Here is a 20288-nt window from a genome sequence, read left to right on the forward strand (position 1 = left end):
ATTTTCTACTGACTACAATTTATTAAAAGTATGTGCTAAGTACAGTTCATACATTAATCCAATTATTTTCACTCTTAACTCTACAAAGTTGGTTTTGTTAGCCCTCTATTATGGATTAGAAACGAGAAGCTCAGAGAGGGTAAGCCATTTGCCTAAAGCCTCAAAGTTAGTGAGTGACGGAGGCCAAATTTTAATCCAGGTTTATTTGATTCCAAAGCTCATGCACTCAATTATTGCCCCAGCATAACGGGCCAAGCACTGATGCAAGACATTAGAGAGCAAGCAACCCACAGTTGGCCTCAGAGAGCAGTAAAGTACCACATTTATCTCTCATAAAGTGAAGGAATTACTTGGTGATTTGGCCTAACATAATACTTCTCTCAAGTATACACAGCTGTATTCTTTCTCTATAGTATTTACATGCGTCTTTCATGTGAGCTGTGTGACTTGACTTATAAATTTCATTTATCCCATTGATTGACCTCGTCAGCACTCTGCAAAGTTTAATCTCAAAAAGTCATATAAAAATCATATTCTGTTTTCCCTTCTTTCATTCCCTTCCTTTGTCTCTCTGATAAAACTATAGAAAATATGAATTTTCATTACATTTCTTTGTCCAAATAGTTCATTCAAAGCCTTACAGCTTTTTAATAGAGTCCTGATGAGTGAGTAGGTGCCCACAGGAAACAATGCAGGCAGCGCACTGGCACGCAAAGGCAGACAGGGGGCCACACAGCCTGCCTGGGTCCGGCAGTTTGGTGTGGCTTGAGCGTAGCATAGTAGGGCGTGAAGGGAGATGAGACTGGAATGCTAAGTTGTGCCAAAAAATATAGAACTATACTAAAAACAAAACAAAACTTTTGGCTTCATTATATAGGCAGCAGAGAGCCACTAAAGATGTTTCGAAATGGAGTGACATGATGTAATTTGTATATTAGGAATATAATTGGTGGCAGGATACAGGATTCGGGTTTGAGAAAAGCAAGAGGAAGCAGGGAAATAGGTTAGAAGTTGTAGTAACAGTCCAGGTAACAGGTAATGAGGTGCAGAATTAAGGCAATGGAAGAGGGTACTGAGAAAAGGGGACAGATTTGAAAGTTGTTCCAGCGATAGAAGACACTGTATTTAGTTTCTGATGGAATGGGAGGGAATCAGAGAGAGTTTGATTCAGGGAGACTGACTGGAGGAGGATGTCATGAACCTAGATGGGCAGCAAGGGAAGATTTGTGAGAGAAGAAAGTGAGTTCCATTTTTCATCTAAGTTTGAAGACTCCTGGAGACCTTTGGATGGTTAAGTCTACTAAGTGTCTAGAAATAACTGTCTAGAGCCTGAGACAAATGTGCAGATAAGAGATAGAGATTGGACAAGTTGAATTTATAAAGTAATATTTGAAAAAAGACCATACCCTTTTATGTAATGATGTTTACTTTGAATTTATATTAGTTCACACAAACACTCCATCCATGCTTTTGTTCCGGCCCTCCGGTCCAGTTTAAGAACCCATTGTGGCCCTCGAGTCAAAAAGTTTGCCCACCCCTAGTCTAGAGCCTGAGACAAATGTGCAGTTAAGAGATAGAGATTGGACAAGTTGAATTTATAAAGTAATATTTGCTCAGAGGGTCCTAGCCCCCAAAGGAATTTTCCAAAAGACCCCTAGCAAAACATCTGGGTTTCAGTTTCCTCTGTTGTAAAAATATATCCTATATAAATAAAAAGATAATATGTAAATGGTTGTCACACCCTCACGCCATCATGCTGTAAAGGCTTAGGCACTCAACACTGGGGAGAGAGGAATGGCAACCAGCCAGGCTGCGGCCCGGGAGAGGGATACGCCATCCGCCCCACAGTTTGGGGCACCAACAGCTGCACCTGCACCTGCAGCTGCAGCCCAGGAGAGGAGACAAGCCGCCCGCCTCGTGGTCCCAGGCTCCTGTGGCTGTGGCCCGGGCAAAGCTGCCTGCCCACAGTTCCCTGCGGCTGCTGCCAGTCTGGGCAAAGCTGGCCTGGGTCCTGGGTGTCTGCGGCCAGCCAGAGGGAGGGAAGCCCATGTCCTGGGTGCCTGCAACCAGCCGGAGGAGGGAATCCTGGGTCCTGGGTGCAGGATGAGGCAGAAGCGGTTAGGGGCAATCAGGCCAGCAGGGGAGCAGTTAGGAGCGATCAGGCAGGCAGGAAGAGGTGGTTAGGAGTTATCAGGCAGGCAGGCAGGCAAGTGGTTAGGAGCCAGTGGTCCCAGATTGCGAGATGCTGTCAGACATCCCCCGAGGGGTCTTGGATTGGAGAGGATACAGACACCCGCCCCCCCCATGCACAAATTTCATGTACCAGGTCTCTAGTAATAATATTAATAATAATAATAGTAATAATAATAATACTTGCTACTTGCTCTACCTAACTCAAATGATTCTGAAAGGGATTGAATGATCTCTTAGTGAAGGTACTTTTAATATTAAATTGCTATACTATGCTAGTAATATTCATTTAGGAAAACCAAGAATAAGACTAACTACAGTGTAATTACAGTAGAGAATCTGACCCATTCTATTCCTCTCATATGCAAATGTACCCAAATGAAACAGCCCATCTTCTTTTTATTTAATTAGAGCCACTCTCTATCAGTGATGGCGAACCTTTTGAGCTCGGCGTGTCAGCATTTTGAAAAACCCTAACTTAACTCTGGTGGAATTTAAGAAGAAAGTAAATTTTTTTTTTAAATATATTTTATTGATTTTCTACAGAGAGGAAGGGAGAGAGATAGATAGTTAGAAACATCGACCAGCTGCCTCCTGCACATCTCCCAAGGGGGATGTGCCCGCAACGTTCGCCATCACTGCTCTATATGATGATACAGGACTTTAGCTCATAGAGCAAAATCTCTTTGATTTTTAAATGCATAGAATTTAAGAAGAAAGTAAATTTTTAAAAAGATTTTTCCCAGGTAACTAAACAACTAGCTGGACTTCCTTCTTTATACCCAAATAGCTCTACCATGGTGGGGGCAAGAGGGAAGGTCAAAGAAAGAAAAGATTATAAAATTATGAGTTTGCATTGCATCCTGCTTTGGCTATGAACCACTAATTATGAAGAACTGGTTGGTGTCCAGAATCTTTATAGTCAGGGTTTGCTAATTACTTGTTTGCACAAGGGATACACGATCCTCTGAAAACCTCTTTTATCCTCTGAAAACCTCTTTTTTTCCCTTTAAATCACGAATTCTTGGAATTAATAGATAATTTTACTGAAAGGATCAGACCAGTTAGCAGAAGAATAGTGGTGATTTGGGGTTATATTCTGCTAGGTAGCATGCTACTTTGAATTACCTTCACAATATTATCTGTAAGAGAGCATTTTCCTTCCTTGCATTTTCTGCATCTATCATACCATTGTTAGCACCACAATGGGGAAACCCTAAAAAGCTGTTCATGAAAATAATTTAAACATGAACTTGTGCTCTTAGATACAACTACACTTGCAGAGCTCCCCCACCTCATATTCAAAAGCACCCACACTTATCTGGTCTCTTTTTCTACATTCTCCTAAAAGAGGGGGGGAGTGCATTCAGTGTGTAAAAATAAGCTATTGTAGCTCAGAAAGGAGATGGGATGCTAATTAAGGGTTCTTTGAATGAACAAGTCATATTGCATTGTCTTCTGGGAGCTGGCTGCCAATTGCATTTTTGGTAAAGAGTCAAGAAAAACATTCAAGAGGGCCCCGGCAGGCTTGGGAGAGAAGCAAGTAGTACTTCCATTTATCAAGTAGGTGCACAAGCCTGTTCAAGTATTGTTGAGAGGCAGGGTGCAGCCTGGGAGCTCCTGCCTCCAAGCTTTTCCTGCCGGTTTTGAGAACCACCTTCCCGAAGAGGGGCCTGCCGCTCAGATCTGTGCGGCATGTAAGCCATACTGCGGGACCCCTGAATGCCTCTTTCCTTTTCAAGACTTTTTTCCCCAAGATTCTTTGTCTCTTCTTGGATTCATCCAGGAGGCAGGGGTTTTAAGATATACAATAGCTCAGGTCTTGCAGCGAAATAATTGATGCTCCGTTGAAAGACACCAGGCAAATTGGTTAGTATGATTATCTTTAACAAGCCGGGGAAATTTTAGGCATTTGACAACTCATAAATGAGGAGGGAAATAAATTGCTCTATTTTTGAAAGGTTTTTTTCCCCCCTTAATGTTAATGTGATGTCAGCGAGAGTAAGCCTTTAGCCTGATTGCCTGACAGCTGTGGGTGTGGGGCAGCCTGTAAACAGGGGTGAAGTGATTTACTTGGTTTGGAAAGGGACCAGAATATAGAGGATGCAAATGTGTTTTTATTGTAACGGATCAGAGATACAGTGAGTCAACCAGGTGAAGGGCCTTTCTTCGTGACCCTATCTTTGGAATAATTAGTACTTAGCATGATAGGATCCAGGAGGTGTGTTTCTGATACTTGGCATGTTCTGTAATTATGTGCTTCTTTTACTGCCGTATTGAATTGTAAGTTCTTAAGTTTTTCAAGTGTGATCATATTCCTTTGGCCTCTATGTGAAGAAACAAGTGTCTTGGACACTGAAAGGTCCGATGGCAGGCAACAAGTGAAGGAGTTTCCCTATAAATGTGCATGTGTGCTTGGAAGAAGATAAGTGCTATCTAAACAATACTTCTCAAGTTAACCCTGCCTCCCTGGCAACTGCAATAAACATCAACTGTCACCCTTTACTTTCTTAATCACTAAAATATGTGCTAAAAATTTTAATAGGTCTTTTGCAGTTGGTTAAAAGACAAAATAATAAATGATATGTGTGCCTAAATCTAATTTCATAGTTTTCTTTTAAGAATATAGCTTGGACATAATAATATAAAATTTAATGCCGGATATAATTCATAATTAATGATCACTTTCTATGGAAGCTATAAAGCCCAGTAATTATAAAATAGAACACTAGTAATAATAATCCTATATAATAAAAGGCTAATATGCAAATAGATTGAACGGTGGAACCATCGGTCACTGACCACCAGGGGGCAGATGCTCAATGCAGGAAATTCCCTCTGGTGGTCAGTGTACTCCCACAGGGGAAGCACCACTCAGCCAGAAGCCAGGCTCTCAGCTGGCGAGCGCAGCAGCGGTGGCAGGAGCCTCTCTCGCCTCCGTGGCAGCACTAAGGATGTCCGACTGATGGCTTAGGCCCTCTCTCTGCATAGAGCGGGCCTCAGCTGTCAGTCAGACATCCCCTGAGGGTTCCCGGAATGTGAGAGGGCGCAGGCTGAGCTGAGGGACTCCCCCGAGTGCCTGAATTTCGTGCACTGGGCCTCTAGTAAATAATAATAATAATAACAGCACCATGTTTTGAGTGCTTTTTATTTGCCTGGCTTGGTTCTAAGTGCTTTCCACAGAGTAAATCATGAAGTAACTGAGGCCAGAGAGATTGAGTATCTTGCTGATGGATTCACAGCAAATAATAAGTAGAACCAAAAGGCGAACCCAGGCTCTCTGGCCCAAAGCCTACACCTTAACCACAATATTATATTGCCTTGTTTGTAATATGATTATTATTATGGTTATTAAACCTTTCAAAGAGCATCCATTATAAAAATATTTTAAAGTAATTTTGTTGTACATCCATTGTAATGGACCCCATAGGTGAAATGACCATTGCTCCTGAAATATATACTCCCATACAGGCATTAATTGTCATTACCTCTGCCTCCCATACGAGAGGAACTTCACCCTGTGGTGTCTACCACATTGCAGATGCTCAGTAGACACTTCCACTCAATGAAGCAGGAAAATGTGACTTGCCTCAGTCATCATGAGAAAACATTTCTTTTATTTCTAGTCATTATATGATCAACTCGAATGTGTGGATATTAATTTCTCAATTCCTAATTAAGTTTTTAGTTCGTTCTTAATTTTTCTGTGGAGTTTTGGGAAATTCTACCTTTAGTTTTTGGTATGGGATTAGTAGCAATAGTGTTTGCCAAGAACATGCAACACTTGATACTTCATTTTAAAAAAGCCCTTTTGAGATGTAATTTACATGCTGTAAAAATCAAGTTTAATGTGTACAATTCAGTGGTTTAATACATTCACAGAATTGTAAAAATTGATACCTGATTTTTAAAAAACTAAATAAGAAACTCTTGAGATGCTTGAATGAGAAGTACTCCAAGGCCAATGAATGTCATTAATACTTGCTGTGTTCTTCTTTCTCCTTCATCAGAAATGTGTGCTATACTGGCCCGAAAAGAGAGGAATTTATGGAAAAGTCGAGGTTCTGGTTATCAATGTAAATGAATGTGATAACTATACTGTTCGAAACCTCGTCTTAAAGGTAAGATTACATGGCTATAGCTATCTACAAAGTAGATGATACTAGAGCAGTGGTCAGCAAACTCATTAGTCAACAGAGCCAAATATCAACAGTACAACGATTGAAATTTCTTTTGAGAGCCAAATTTTTTAAACTTAAACTATATAGGTAGGTACATTGTTATTAACTTTATTAGGGTACTCCTAAGGCTTAAGAAGAGCCACACTCAAGGGGCCAAAGAGCCGCATGTGGCTCGAAAGCCACAGTTTGCCAACCAGGGGAGAGGGATAACATTTATACTTTGAAATTATTATCCTAATAAATGTTACAGATTTAATTTAAACCAATTAAATACTGTAAAGAGGAAAGAGAAATCATAATCCTCCCCTCGTGTATTTCTTTGTTGTCAGCTACAATTAAATATGGAATAATTAAATAAGTGTATATGAAGGAAATTTACTAAGTAGGATGTTATTATATAATTTGCATAAATAAGAGATCTCTTGATTTAACCTTTTGAATGCCTTTAGCTAAAGGCTTGTTCTAGAGACTTTGCCATGATGTTTTTTAGTGTCACTTCGGCTTATGCAGCTCTAAGTAAGACCTGGAGACTCTGAGAGAGAAAATCTGTGCTTGTGGGTGGCTGTGGGAGGCAAGACGAGCCTAAAGTGTTGACGAGATCTTCCACACTTGGAGTTACAGTAATTTATAGCAACTTTCCCCAGACCAGATTACATCAGAGGAAAATTATCTATTTCACTTACGGGCAGCAGATGCTGAGGAATGTTGCCATGGTATTGTTTCTGATTCCAGAGAACAATCCTCTCAAAGGTTTCAGTTCCACCTAGAGCCTCACAGTCATCACAGAGAGACCAGGGGCAGGGCTGCTCTGGTGGTTTTTAATGAGAAGCTGGGGGTAGGAAGGCACCTACCAAAGCCTGTTTTAAAAATATATATTTTATTGATTTTTTACAGAGAGGAAGGGAAAGGGATAGAGAGTTAGAAACATCGATGAGAGAGAAACATTGACCAGCTGCCTCTTGCACACCCGCTACTGGGGATGTCTCCACAACCAAGGTACATGCCCTTTACCGGAATCGAACCTGGGACCCTTGAGTCCTCAGGCTGACGCTCTATCCACTGAGCCAAACCGGTTAGGGCCCAAAGCCTGTTTTTAAACCTATGTCCTAAGTGCCTAGATCATGCCAGGACCCCACATGGACCTTCCCTCAAAGCAATTCTAATCTAGTGACCCCTGTAGCCTCTTTATTACTGGAATTTCTCACTGCTGTTAAAAAACGGAATTTGGGATGAGTGTAGAAGTATTACAGTGATTGCATGTAAAAGTGTGCTTTTAGATTGGTTAATATGTTTTCAGTAACATGTCAGGAAAGTTCAAAGAGCAGGAAGCACACTATCTCCCAATTCTTTCTTGGCTACCTTTTCATCTACCATTGTGTTCATTTGAAATTATTATCCTAATAAATGCTACAGACTTAATTTAAACCAATTAAATACTGTCAAGATGAAAGAGAAATTATAATCCTCCCCTCGTGTATTTCTTTGTTGTCAGCTACAATTAAATATGGAATTATTAAATAAGTGTATATGAAGGAAATTTACTAAGTAGGATGTTATTATCTAATTTGCATAAATAAGAGATCTCTTGATTTAACCTTTTGAATGCCTTTTGAATTTACTAGGATTAGTAAATTACAAACATAGATTTAGTTTATGTTACGTATCACTTTCTATACTAAATATATATTTTCATTTCTTTTTCTGCTTTATTTTCTTTTTTAAAATTTTTAATTAAATTTATTGGGGTGACATGGGTTAATAAAATTATATAGGTTTCACATGTACATCATATGTGTATCATTGTGTATCATTTAATAGAGGCAAGACTGTCAAACTTTGATATCAGGATATTTACAGTAAAGCTTTCTCAAGGTGAAAGATTGTTCTTCAAAAATCACCTAGAGCCCTGGCTGGTGTTGCTTACAGGTTACAACATCAGCCTGAACATGGAAGGGTCTCAGGTTCGATACCTGGCCTAGTTGGGGTGCATGCAGAAGCAACCAATCGATGTGTCTCTCTCATATTGATGTTTCTCTCTCTTTCTCACTCTTTCTCTCTTTCTCCCTCCCTTCTTCCCTTCCATTCTCTTTAAAAATCAATGGAAAAAATATCCTCAGGTGAGGATTAACACACACACACACACACACACACACACACACACAATTTACCACCTAGAAATAAGTTGACAGCAAGATGGGAATGAGAGAAGGCATGCAGTATTGTGGTTTGGATGACTTTTAGTTACAAAAGTAAATGAGGCACTTGGTGGCTGTTGCTATTTTCAGCAAGGAAGTCACACCCAACATGTGAAGCATTACTGGTACACCTCATGGCCTGATCACAAGACTCCAGACAGTGCGCAGCCCCTTCTACAACTCATGCTGGATGTAGAAGAAGACAGACTTGCTTCTGCAGGCCGAGGGCCTGTGGTTGTCCACTGCAGGTAAGGCACGAACTTCCCTTTCCGCCTAAGCAAACAGGCCATCCTTTGTAAAGTCATAGAGTAGCTAGAAGTTGGGTTTTCCTTCTTAGTTGTGACTTTGTCAGTAAGTTAAATATTTATTGAAATTGGTTGACTTCCTCATATTTGAGTCTTGATCAAGATGATGTTTACAGTGACAGTATAAGGGCATTTTTCAGCAAGCAATTATACAGTGGAAGAAATATCACTTCTGAATAAATGGCTCAGGAAATTGGCCAATTCAGTCCTCTACCTTGAAACTTATTTTGATTCATTTCATTTCATCAGTATAATATACACTAGAAATTAACTATTAGTGGCTTTTTTTGTTGTTTCAAAATGGCACCTGAACTATACTTGAATTTTATCTTGGTAACATGTATTATTATTTCACATTTTAAAAGTTAGTTCATGAAAAACAGATGGAAATAAATTATTAAATGGTACATGGTCAAGTGGTAGTTCCCCAAAAAGAAAACAAGCCCAGCTGCTGTGGCTCAGAAGTTGAGTGATGACCTATGAACCAGAGGGTCCCTGGTTCAATTCCCCTTCAGGGTATATGCCCGAAATCTCCAGTAGGGGGCATGCAGGAGGCAGCCAATCAATGATTCTCATCATTGATGTTTCTCTCTCTCTCTCTCTCTCTCTCTCCCTCTCTCTCTCTCCCTTCCTATCTGAAATCAATAAAAAAAAATTTTTTTTAAAAAAAAAAGGAAAACAAAGTGCTGTTACTGAAACATGGGCTACTGGAGGTTCAGCCAACAAAAGCAACAGATGCCCTTGGTGGTCCTCTTCCCTCAAAGCTTTCCTCTCACAATGGATACCTCATCCTCCTTGTTTTCCTTTTAGTGTGCCCCCCAAGAAGCAACTATTTTTAAAGATATTTTAATAACTAGCCACTTATTCTTAATACTTTCTCAAAACACTGTAATTTTTGTTGCTTCATTTAATGTCATGAGTCTTGTAGGATAGCTTTTGATGATATCTTTAATAAACAAAATACATTATTTTAGATCAGAGGTGGGCAACCTTTTTTCTGCCAAGGGCCATTTGGATATTTATAACATCATTCTTGGGCTGCACAAAACTATCAACTTAAAAATTAGCCTGTAGCCCTAACTGGTTTGGCTCAGTGGATAGAGCATCGGCCTGCGGACTGAGGGGTCCCAGGTTCCATTCCGGTCAAGGGCATGTACCTTGGTTGCGGGCACATCCCCATTGGGGGGTGTGCAGGAGGCAGCTGACTGATGTTTCTCTCTCATCTATGTCTCTAGCTCTCTATCCTTCTCCCTTCCTCTCTGTAAAAAATCAATAAAATATATTTTTTAAAAAATTAGCCTGCTATATTTGGTCATACATTTCATTAACTCGCCCCTAATGCCATGGCAGGGCCAGACCAAATGATTTCGATGACCTTAGACTCTCCCATGGGCTGGATGTTCCCCATCTCTGTTTTAGATGATAATTTTAGCCTCCTTCTTTTTTGAACTTTTGTGGTTTAATTAAGAGTAAAATTTACTATATGTCTACTTATTCAAAAGCATCATTATCCAACTTTTAGCATTAAGCTTTATCCTAAACTTAGCTTGGGGCTGAGGAAAACTAACCTAATTGGCCATCCTTTAGGCTGGAACTGTCCCCCACCCAAAATCATAAAACACTGAAGATATATAAAATGAACTAGTTACTTCTCCTGCAAAATCAGCTCCCCTTCTGATTAGTATTTCTAAGAGCGAGACCATCTTTCTTCCAGGCATTCAACCTCTAACATTGACAGTTATCTTTGGCCTTTCTCTTAATTCCAGCCTCAGTATCTAATCAGTCACTAGATGGGCTTTCCCTTCAAAGCTCCCATAATCTTCACTTCCTGTCCAAATACCCAAGTTCAGGCCCTTATGATCTCATTCGTATATTTTAGAAGTAGTCGGCTAATTGCACACACACCCCATTTCCCCAGGCCCATCCCCACTATGGCCTCCCCAATGCACTTCTCTGCAATGATGCTCCTGAAATCCTCTTCCATCACATGGATTCCCTGCTCAGAACTTCTCAATGGCTTCCCATTGCCTAGAACAAAAGTTCATAACCTTGGGTCTATGCATGAGCTACAGGAGTCAGAGAACTCCTTGAAATTACTTAAACAAATTTGAGTATCTAATGTTATGTGAGTTTTATTGAAAAGTGAAATGTCTTAGTTTTCATCAAATTCTAAAATATAAAAAAGTTTTAGAAGATAAAGTCCAAACCTCTTGGCTTTCCATGTGAGACCCTTAATGGGTCTCAGTGTACCTTCCCAGCCTTCTTTCCCACTATTTCTCTCAAACAATTCTCTCTTCAAGCCAAACTTAACCTACTCATTGTTGCCTTAAACCCTTCTCATGCCTGAAATTTTTTCTCTCATTTGTGTTAACCAAAATGCCTGCCATTCATACGGTACAGTTCAAATCCTCTATCTTTAATGAAACAAACTCTTGATAGACACTTCAACTAAAGGGGGCCCATTCTATTTCAGAATTCCTTTGCACTCACATTCACAGAAACAAGCTATTTGAGTGCCAAAGGGGGAGCTATTAATTCAAACTAGGAAGTTTAAAGAAAATCTCTAAACATTGGAATAATGTTGAACAGGATCTTTAAAAATGACCAATGTTTGTGGTGTTAAAAGATGGTAGGGAGGGCATTTTTTCACTGAAGAAATATCATCAACATCAACACAGAAAGGAAAACTGGAAAACTAAAGGCATTTTTTTGCAATGATTCATGTAAATGAAAAAAAATGGCACAAAGGGTACAAGGACTACAATAAAAAGACATTCAGCTTGAAAATTAGTCACATTCATATTATTCAAGGTCATGAATACCGTAGTAGGGAGCTTCGATGTTGTGCTATAATGATTGGGAGCCATCTACAGTTTTGAGTAGCGAGTAATATGATCAGGTCCCTAGCAGCTGAGTGTATTGTGAATTAGTCCAGAAAAAGTCCAGAGACTTGGAACCCATAATGAGATCATTGCTAATCATAAAGTAAGATGTCAAAAACGTGAGCACAGTCTATAGAAAGGAAAGAAGGGGGATCACAAAGCTCAGTAAAGGTGGAAAATAAAGGAACTGGTAACAGGTTGAATGTGGGAGGTGAGGGGGGGAGATGTTGAAAATGTCTCCAAGATTTTGCAGCTGGAAAACTTGGGGCTGACTAGTAATGCCATTGAGGGAAAATATAACCAACTCTGTTTAGATGCACTGAGATGAAGCAAGTGCAAAATAGTAACATCCACAGACTGAACTAGGAGATGGAATGTCAATCTAGAGTTTAGGAGAAACTTAGGGAATTTAAGTGTAAATTTAAAAGAAATTTACATGAAGACTATTAGTGGAGGGAGAGAGAGAGAGAGAGAGAGAGAGAAGGGAGAGAGAGAAAGAGAGAGAGAGAAAGGGCTTGTTAGGTTGATGACATACTGTTGAATGCAGAAAAACGTATAAACTCCCTGGACAGTAGTGTTTCTATCCAACTATAAATAACTTAGAAATATGTACCTCTAGTACTTCCTCTCTCCTAAACTGAACTGAATTTTCAGTTATTCACGAGAATCTTCACCATCAGTATATCCAAGACCAAACTCAAGTCAGCCCTCATTCCAGAATTCCACCTTTGTCTCATGGGGACTACCTTTCTTCCAGTCCTGGTCATCTTTGACTTTTTCCTTTTCTGACTGTTCAACTCCAGTCCTTCAGACTCACATTTGTGATGTCTCTTCCCTCCTTCTTTAGTGCCCATACCTTACCTAAATTCAGACCCTAATTATTCTTTGTAGACCAGTTACAATACACTTTTCACTTTTCTCCTCACCCAACACCTCCCTCCACCCTACTCAACTTACTGCATATAACTAAAGGAGAGAATGTGTGTAATCACTTAGCACAGAGCCCAGGTTGTAATACTCAGTATATGAGAGCTGTTGGTGTTGCTATTGTTATTCATCCCAGCTGTTGTTTCAAATTTAGAGGTACCTTTTAAAAAATATATTTTATCTTTGCTGTTTTCCTTCCACCTTTTTATTCTTTGTCCTTTCTTTTTAGTGCAGGGATAGGTAGGACGGGGTGTTTTATTGCTACATCCATTGGCTGTCGACAGTTGAAAGAGGAAGGAGTTGTGGATCCACTAAGCATTGTCTGCCAGCTTCGTGTAGACAGGTGAGTGTCTGTGGGATTGGGTCATAGAGATCAGCGCATCGTTACCTGTCACAACCTGCTCTGACCAGCCTGACTTTGCAAACATCACAGGCTCCAAAGTCCTAAATCTCTGTAGTGATTTGTGTAAAGTGCTTAAGAATATACATTATATTCAAAAGCCAACAAAGTAAGTGTTGTTTGCAATACTGACCATCAGGAGTCCAAAACCAGCCTGGCCGGGGTGGCTCGGTTGGTTGAGTGTCATCCTGTGCACTGAGAGGTTGCCGATTTGATTCCTGGTCATGGAATATACCTGGGTTTTGGGTTCAATCCACGTACATATGGAAGGCAACCAATTAATGTCTCTCTCTCACATCTCTCTCTCTCTCTCTCTCTCTCTCTCTCTCTCTCTCTCTCTCCTCTAAGCATGCCCTTGGAGAGAGAGAGGGAGAGAGAGAGAGAGAGAGAGAGAGAGAGAGAGAGAGAGAGAGAGAGAGAACAAGACCAAAAGCTTATGCTTAATCCTTCTTTGTCTCTGATGCAGGTTGTTTGTGGTGGTAACTCTTCCTTCTTAGTCTACAGCCCTATTCCTTACATACTCTGTATTTTCATTTGACTTAACTGAATCATCCACTTTTGACTCCAAAGTCCTCATCTTGATCCTTTAAAATGAGGTATATGTCATACTACCAAGAGCGCCCCCTTTTTTAATTGTGAAAAATACGCGTAAAATTTACCATCTGATAAATTTGGGGTGACATCTTAGTGGGTATAAGGTGAAACAGTCATTTTTATACATAGATCATTTGATCACTTTTGTGATGATCCCTGCTTATGTGTTGAAAAGAGAACAAAAAAGAACTTTTCTTCCTTTCACCCCAACAATGCCTACCTGGGTATGTGAATAGGTGAGCCAGTGATGGAGAAAGTGCGCAGGTGCTCCTTGAGAACAGACACAGACAGAAAGAAGGCTGTTGTACCAGCATATGAGCAGCCGACCTCGGCTCTGTACTTCAATATGCTGTAGTGGAAGAAGAGCTGCTCTGAAAGGCTGAAATACTGGGCTCTCTTCTTTCATTCATACAGCGAATACTGATTACTCACCTCCTGCCCAGGGCATTGTTCCAGATACTGCCAGTGCAGCATTGGATGGCATGAGTGAGGCTCTACTGTCCTAGAGTTTACATGCTAACAGAGAGAGAGGAGATCATAAACAAGCTAAGAAATAAACAGGATAATTTCAGACAAAAATAAAAGCTGAGAGGTAATAAAAAAGAGAGAGAGGGAGATTTTGCTCTGTGACCTAGAGTTTCCTAAAAGTAAAATTAGAGTCACCTTTTAAGATTCATTTGATAAATATCAAGCACCTACTAGGTCCTGAGATTTCGATGAGACAAAGATTTTTCTTAAAATTCAATGAAATAATATTCATAAAGCACTTAGAACAGTCTGGCACATGGTAAGCCTTAAGTACATGTAAACTGTGTTATTATTCTCTTCATTATTATTAAAATTATCAATAAAGTTTTTCCTGTCTCTAAAAATGAAACATTCAGATCCCCCTATTGGCTAAAGTTTTCCCTCTCTATTTCTATCTGTCCTTGACCCCTTTTAGATAATAATTTCTAAATCTTGTAAGTGTATCTGTCATCTATTTTTCTCTTAACTTTGGCTTATTGGAGGCTGCTCACTGTGGTGGTTATGATTCTAGGCTCTAGAGACAGGTTGCCTGGGTTTGCATCATGATTCCCACCATGTTCTGATTGTGTGGCCTTGGGCAAGTTAGAGGACTTCTCCATGCCTTGGTTTTCTCACGTGCAAAATAGAAGTAATAATACTATCTACTTTCTATTTTTGTTGAAGGATTAAGAGAGAATTTTCAAAGTGCCTTTCACACAGTAAGTGTGCAGCCAAGTTTAGCCACAGCTATTATCAGTATCTATAGCAAGAAACCTGAGCATGTATCTGTAAACAGGAACTAAGAATCTATATCCCACAGGGTTGCGGTGGCATTAAGATGGATTACACCTGTGAGGCACTTTGTAGAACACTTAGCCTATGTTTCCTTCCCTCTCTCTACCTTCCCCTCGTCCACCTTTCCATACCCCACATGTAACTGCTTCCAAAAATGCTTTCTTTTTTTTCCATTTTTATTGATTGATTTTAAAGAGAGAAATATCAATTTGTTGTTCCACTTATTTATGCAGACATTGCATAAATTGATTCTTGTATGTGCTCTGACCAGGCCAGAACCTGCAACTGAGCTACCCCACCAGGGCTCATGTTTTCCTTTTGTACCTGAGAAGATCAATTCCAATGATCTCTCCCTCTCCTCTTACAACCCTTCTCTTAGTCCCCCCAGCTCCCCTTGCCTTCCATCAGTACTGTTCACCCTGGCTCCAATAGAATCTGGTGGCTTCACGTCAGACTCTGGGACCTACCTTCACCCAGAAGAGGGGCCCTCATCAGAAAGTAAGGGGCAGCACCCCATCAGCTGGAGCTGCTCCCACAATGACCTTGATCTCTCCTGCTTTGTGCTTCTGTAAACAAGACTCCTGCTTGGGAACCAAAATCCCCCAGGTACTCTAGTTGATATCCCTGTGCCTTGCTCTCCTACTGGCTATTGCTAGAATTCCATGAACACCAGATCTAAACTGACTCTGAACCAAGTTGGCCTCCAACACCTGCTCTGACTCTGTTTGGAACAACATCCTAAAAAGCACTGGGCATGGTTTATGCATTTTTTGGCCCCCGTTACTCTTAATCTTGCCTATTCGCCCTCCCATCAACCACCTCCCCCAACTGCTTTTGTAGCCTGACCTCCACCTTGGTTTCCACTTCCTAGTCACAATTTGTCAAGCCTACCAAATTGTCCTCTAACTTTGAATGGAATCATAAATACATTTTTTTAAAATCCTATCACAATGCCTCCTCTATCTGCTCCTTCCTTCCTAAAGCAAATGGTCAGAAAACTTAGCCTTGGCCTTCCATCAGTACCAAGGTTTTCCCACAAGGCTTGTCCTTTCTCTTCTGATAGGATCTTCAAAACATAGCCAACTTCTCTGCTGATCTGAAGCCATGGACTCCCACCCCCCTGGATTTGAACTACTGCCAGTATGTGTCTCGAAATCATTCTGACTTATTCATCAACATCCCTTCTACATAAAATTCTTTCTGAGCAGCTGTTGTTTATCAAACAGATCCTCTCCTTTAAACTTTCCTTGAAAGCTTTTTCTTTTTCCTTCCTTCCTTCCTTCCTTCCTTCACAGGATCAGCATCCATTTTCCTTTGTTGTCCCTTCCGTCTGCAGTGCACTCCTGTAGTCACTGTGAAAAGGGATACAGAAAACCTTCCTCCTTTCCTTCACCCCATCCAACCTGCTGTTCCCCCATCCTTCTTGCTTCTTGCATTCAGCTTTTTCCCGTCATACCTCATTTTAAAAATATCCGTGTCTGGCTGACTGCTGCCACTGGCCATGTTCTTAACACATGACAGGAAAGGCAGAGATGGTCCCCGTTCTGCTCTTGCAGCTTTTCGACCTTTATCAGTTCTTCAAACCTCATCCCCACCCTAGACTCCGCAGTTGTCCGTCCGTGCCCTTAGCTCTGGATCTGCCTTCAGATGTTCCAGAAAGCACTCTTCATACTCAGAAGTGTATTTAATCTTTGCCTTTTTTCATGGTCTTCAAAGCACATCTCCTTTAACTCCCAAAGTGAACCCACCAGTAGGAAAATAGGTATTCTTTGGCTTCTTAAAGAAACAAAAAAAAAAAAACAACAAAAAAACGAGGAAAGAAAGAATTCATGGTATCAAATAACTTGCCCAAGGTCATGGTGCTTAGAAAATGGCAACATAGACTTCTTTGGAATTCAGGACTTCTGATTTCTGACTCAAAGTTATGACTGTTGTAGAGAAAGTAATCAGGCTTTTGGAATATGTTTATTGTAAAGCTGCTAGAAAAAACACATATCTCTTTGGTAATGCTTTGCCAGTTTTAAAAAATGCAATGACACCATAATTTTTAAAACAATGCAATGACACCATAATTTTTAAAACAATTTTTAATATGAATGAGAGCTGTTTCACAAATAGAGTGATGATATCAGCAGTTGCTGTAAAAGTATAATTTTTTTATCTTTTCATATGGACATTCATATGTCTTCTTTCTTTCCCTGCTTCCAATATTTATTTATTTATTTATTTATTTATTTATTTATTAATTTCAGGTGTACAGCATATAGTGATTAGACGTTTATATAGCTTACAAAGTGATCCCCCAGTAGGTTTAGTACCCACCTGACATCATGCATAGTTATTACAATATTATTGACTATATGCCTTATGTTGTAATTTACATCCCCATGACTATTTTGTAACTACCAATTTGTGCTTAATACTCTGGTTTCTCTTCTGAACATATAAATCTTTCATCTTAAGAGTATAATTTGAGGGATATAGGAAAGTTGCCTCATCTCAAAATATCTACATAGGGAGGATGCCAAAAATACCTGTGTAAGGTCAACATCTATATTACTGCTAATTAGAGAGCCAATCCTTGGCTAAAAGGATCACTGCTCTTTAAAGTCCACTTAACCTAGAGATGGGAGTTGAGGGTGTCACTTTATACCTTCTCAGCTATTAACATTTTAATGTAAACGAAATAATCTATTCTTTCCAGTACAACAGCTAGAGAGAGTATAGCTGCCTGCATTGTCAACACATTCAGAACATGGGTTTCCGTGAAGGAGAATTGAAGAGAAGTCTCCAGAAGCTGGGTGTACCCGAGGCCCTGCAGTCGAGGAGACTGCAGACAACACCTGGTCACTGGGGGGGGGGGGGGCACAGGAAGGGAGCAGAAGAGCTCTAGCAAGGGACACCTTGCAAAGAGCAGCTACCTCATTTGGGAGACCCAGTACCATAAAAAGTATTAAATATTTTTAGACGGTGACAGCAGAGCATTAACCTACCTGCAGGGTCCTTCTCAGCACAGGGGGTGGAGCCTATGTGAGGGCACAGGTCTCAAGCCCATGAAGCCAGGCCCACCTCGGGGTGTTTTTAGGTCGGGTGTTTGCGGATGGGCCTGAATCCTGTGTCCGGTGTCCTGCAGAACAGACACCCAAGGGCTTTGCTCTGAGTGCTGCCCCTGCATCCGGTGTTTGTTCATTCATTCAGACATTTACTGAACACCTCCTACTGAATGTACATTGGGCACCCAGGTGTAGGAAGATAGATTCCTTAACAGACTCTGTGTTTCTCAGAGCCACAGTTTCATTATCCATTAAATGATGAGAGCCTGCTACGTGCCAAACGCTCTTAGACTGTATTCAGGGAAAAAAATTCTCAATTAAGTTAGAGAAAAAGCTATATACTATATTTCTTAGAACCCTCTCCACTTGGAGATTTACAAAAAGTATTGATGCATTAAAGGATCTGAAAAGTTCCCCAACCTGGACACCCATGGAACTTCCTTTTAAGCATTCTTCCACATTGGCCCCCTTTCCTCAAAGACTGCCTAAATGGAGAGAAAGAAGTTGTAAAATAATGAATACAAACTGTTCTTTCGGAAGCCCCGTGGTGCAGAGAAGACTGGAGATGGCATAGGGATGTGAGCCTGGGTGGGACCATCCAAAAGGGGAAAGGAAAGGGTGGGACTGGCTGATTGGAAGCATCCAGCTTCCAATGTAACAAGGCAGACAAATGACAGAGAGCTGATACTTCTTACTCTGCAGTGTACCAGCCTTTTCCTGTCCTCTCAGACCCTCTTTAACAATGACCTCTGGTCCAAGAGGTCCAGGCTGCATACTGTCCAGCGTTTTTTACAATCTGCCCCCACCACGTATAGCTGCCTCCACGGAGAAGCCCAGGACATGGCTAACAGCAGAGAAAAGGACAAGGCAGTGACTTCGATACTTAACATGGGGCTTGTTTCATGACCAAGTCCAGAGTTTGAGCATTCAGAAGAATCAAAATCCTGACGCCACCCCCCAACCCCCCAACCCCCCAACCCCCCATAAAAAAAATGACAGTGCCTGATTATTGTGATCCAACATGACAAAAACAGGCGATTTGTATCCAGATCATAAATCCGCATTTTAGAATTCAAATGGTTTAGAGATGAGTCTGTTATGTTAAATGGATATTTCCAGTGTAACAACAATGACAAAGCCATTTGGTAGATTCCTCATTCTCTGGCACGACATTATTTTTATTGGCTTTAAAGCAACTTCTATTAATAGATGCTACAGTTCTCACTGCAGATTCACGAGTCTGTGATTCTCCTTTTAATAATACTTTTGAGCATATTTTGGACTAAAATAGGATCTCTTTTTTCCCAAGTAGAAGGTCAAACTCAGTGCAAGGCACCCACAAGGGTTTTATTTAGAGGTACATCGATGGATTAGTCCATTAATTCTTATAACATTTGTTCATTAAATAGTGAAGTGGGCAACAGTCATTTGGGACTGAGCGCTGCTAGTGGGACTCGTAAGCAGGCAGCCACTACAGCATGAGGTGGACCAGATGTCAAGGAGCCCAGTGCTGATCCTGGCTCTGCCCCTAATTTCCTGTGTGACCACTTGTTCATTCTAGGCCTCTAGGTCCTATTTGTAAAAAGAGAGGTGGGACATATCAGTGGTCCCTTAGTCTTCTGGTATGAGGAGACCTTTTATAAAAGTAAAATAGCCCTAACCGGTTTGGCTCAGTGGATGGAGCGTCGGCCTGCCGACTGAAAGGTCCCGGGTTCGATTCCAGTCAAGGGCATGTACCTTGGTTGTGGGCACATTCCCAGTGGGAGGTGTGCAGGAAGCAGCTGATCGATGTTTCTCTCTCATCGATGTTTCTAACTCTCTATCCCTCTCTCTTCCTCTCTGTAAAAAATCAATAAAATATGTTTTTTTTTAAAAGTAAAATATTTCCTGGACTTCAACCTGACAGTTGAATTTTGAAATCCATAATGCTTATAAATTAATTTTCATTCTAAGACTCACAGCGATTAGTGATGCATATGTATGCATGTTTACTTGGCCATCTGATGATGCTGAGAGAACAAGTGGATTCAAAGACCCCTCCAATAAGATGCCTTTTCTATCCTGGGATTCAGTGATGGGGAAGTGATTGGCTGGCTCCCCAAAACTTCTCTCAGCTATTGCATTCTTTGAGTCTATGAGCCTTTGTTTTTGTAGAGAACAATGGAATTGCAATAACAGACAGTCATAACATTTGCCAAACATCTACTAGGAAAGAGATGGTTTAAAAAAATCTGGCCTTAAGAACATTCTACAAATCTT

The 20288-nt window shown here is 40.6% G+C and overlaps 1 protein-coding gene across 5 annotated transcripts in view; it reads left to right on the forward strand.

The window, feature by feature from the left end:
- The window catches only part of PTPRR (protein tyrosine phosphatase, receptor type R), a 105462-nt gene that overhangs the window by 75579 nt on the left and 9595 nt on the right, over window positions 1-20288 (forward strand). For 4 of the 5 annotated variants that reach the window (XM_006095466.3, XM_023759452.1, XM_023759453.1 and 1 more), the window contains exons 8-10: window positions 6201-6311; window positions 8657-8814; window positions 12910-13023. In XM_006095466.3, coding sequence (XP_006095528.1) covers window positions 6201-6311; window positions 8657-8814; window positions 12910-13023 — 383 coding nt within the window. Of the gene's footprint in view, window positions 1-6200; window positions 6312-8656; window positions 8815-12909; window positions 13024-17680; window positions 17816-20288 lie in introns of those variants that run through there. The other variant, XM_023759454.1, reaches the window with a different exon arrangement.

Source organism: Myotis lucifugus, unplaced genomic scaffold, assembly GCF_000147115.1.
Source record: "Myotis lucifugus unplaced genomic scaffold, Myoluc2.0 scaffold_156, whole genome shotgun sequence".
Lineage (NCBI taxonomy): Eukaryota > Metazoa > Chordata > Mammalia > Chiroptera > Vespertilionidae > Myotis > Myotis lucifugus.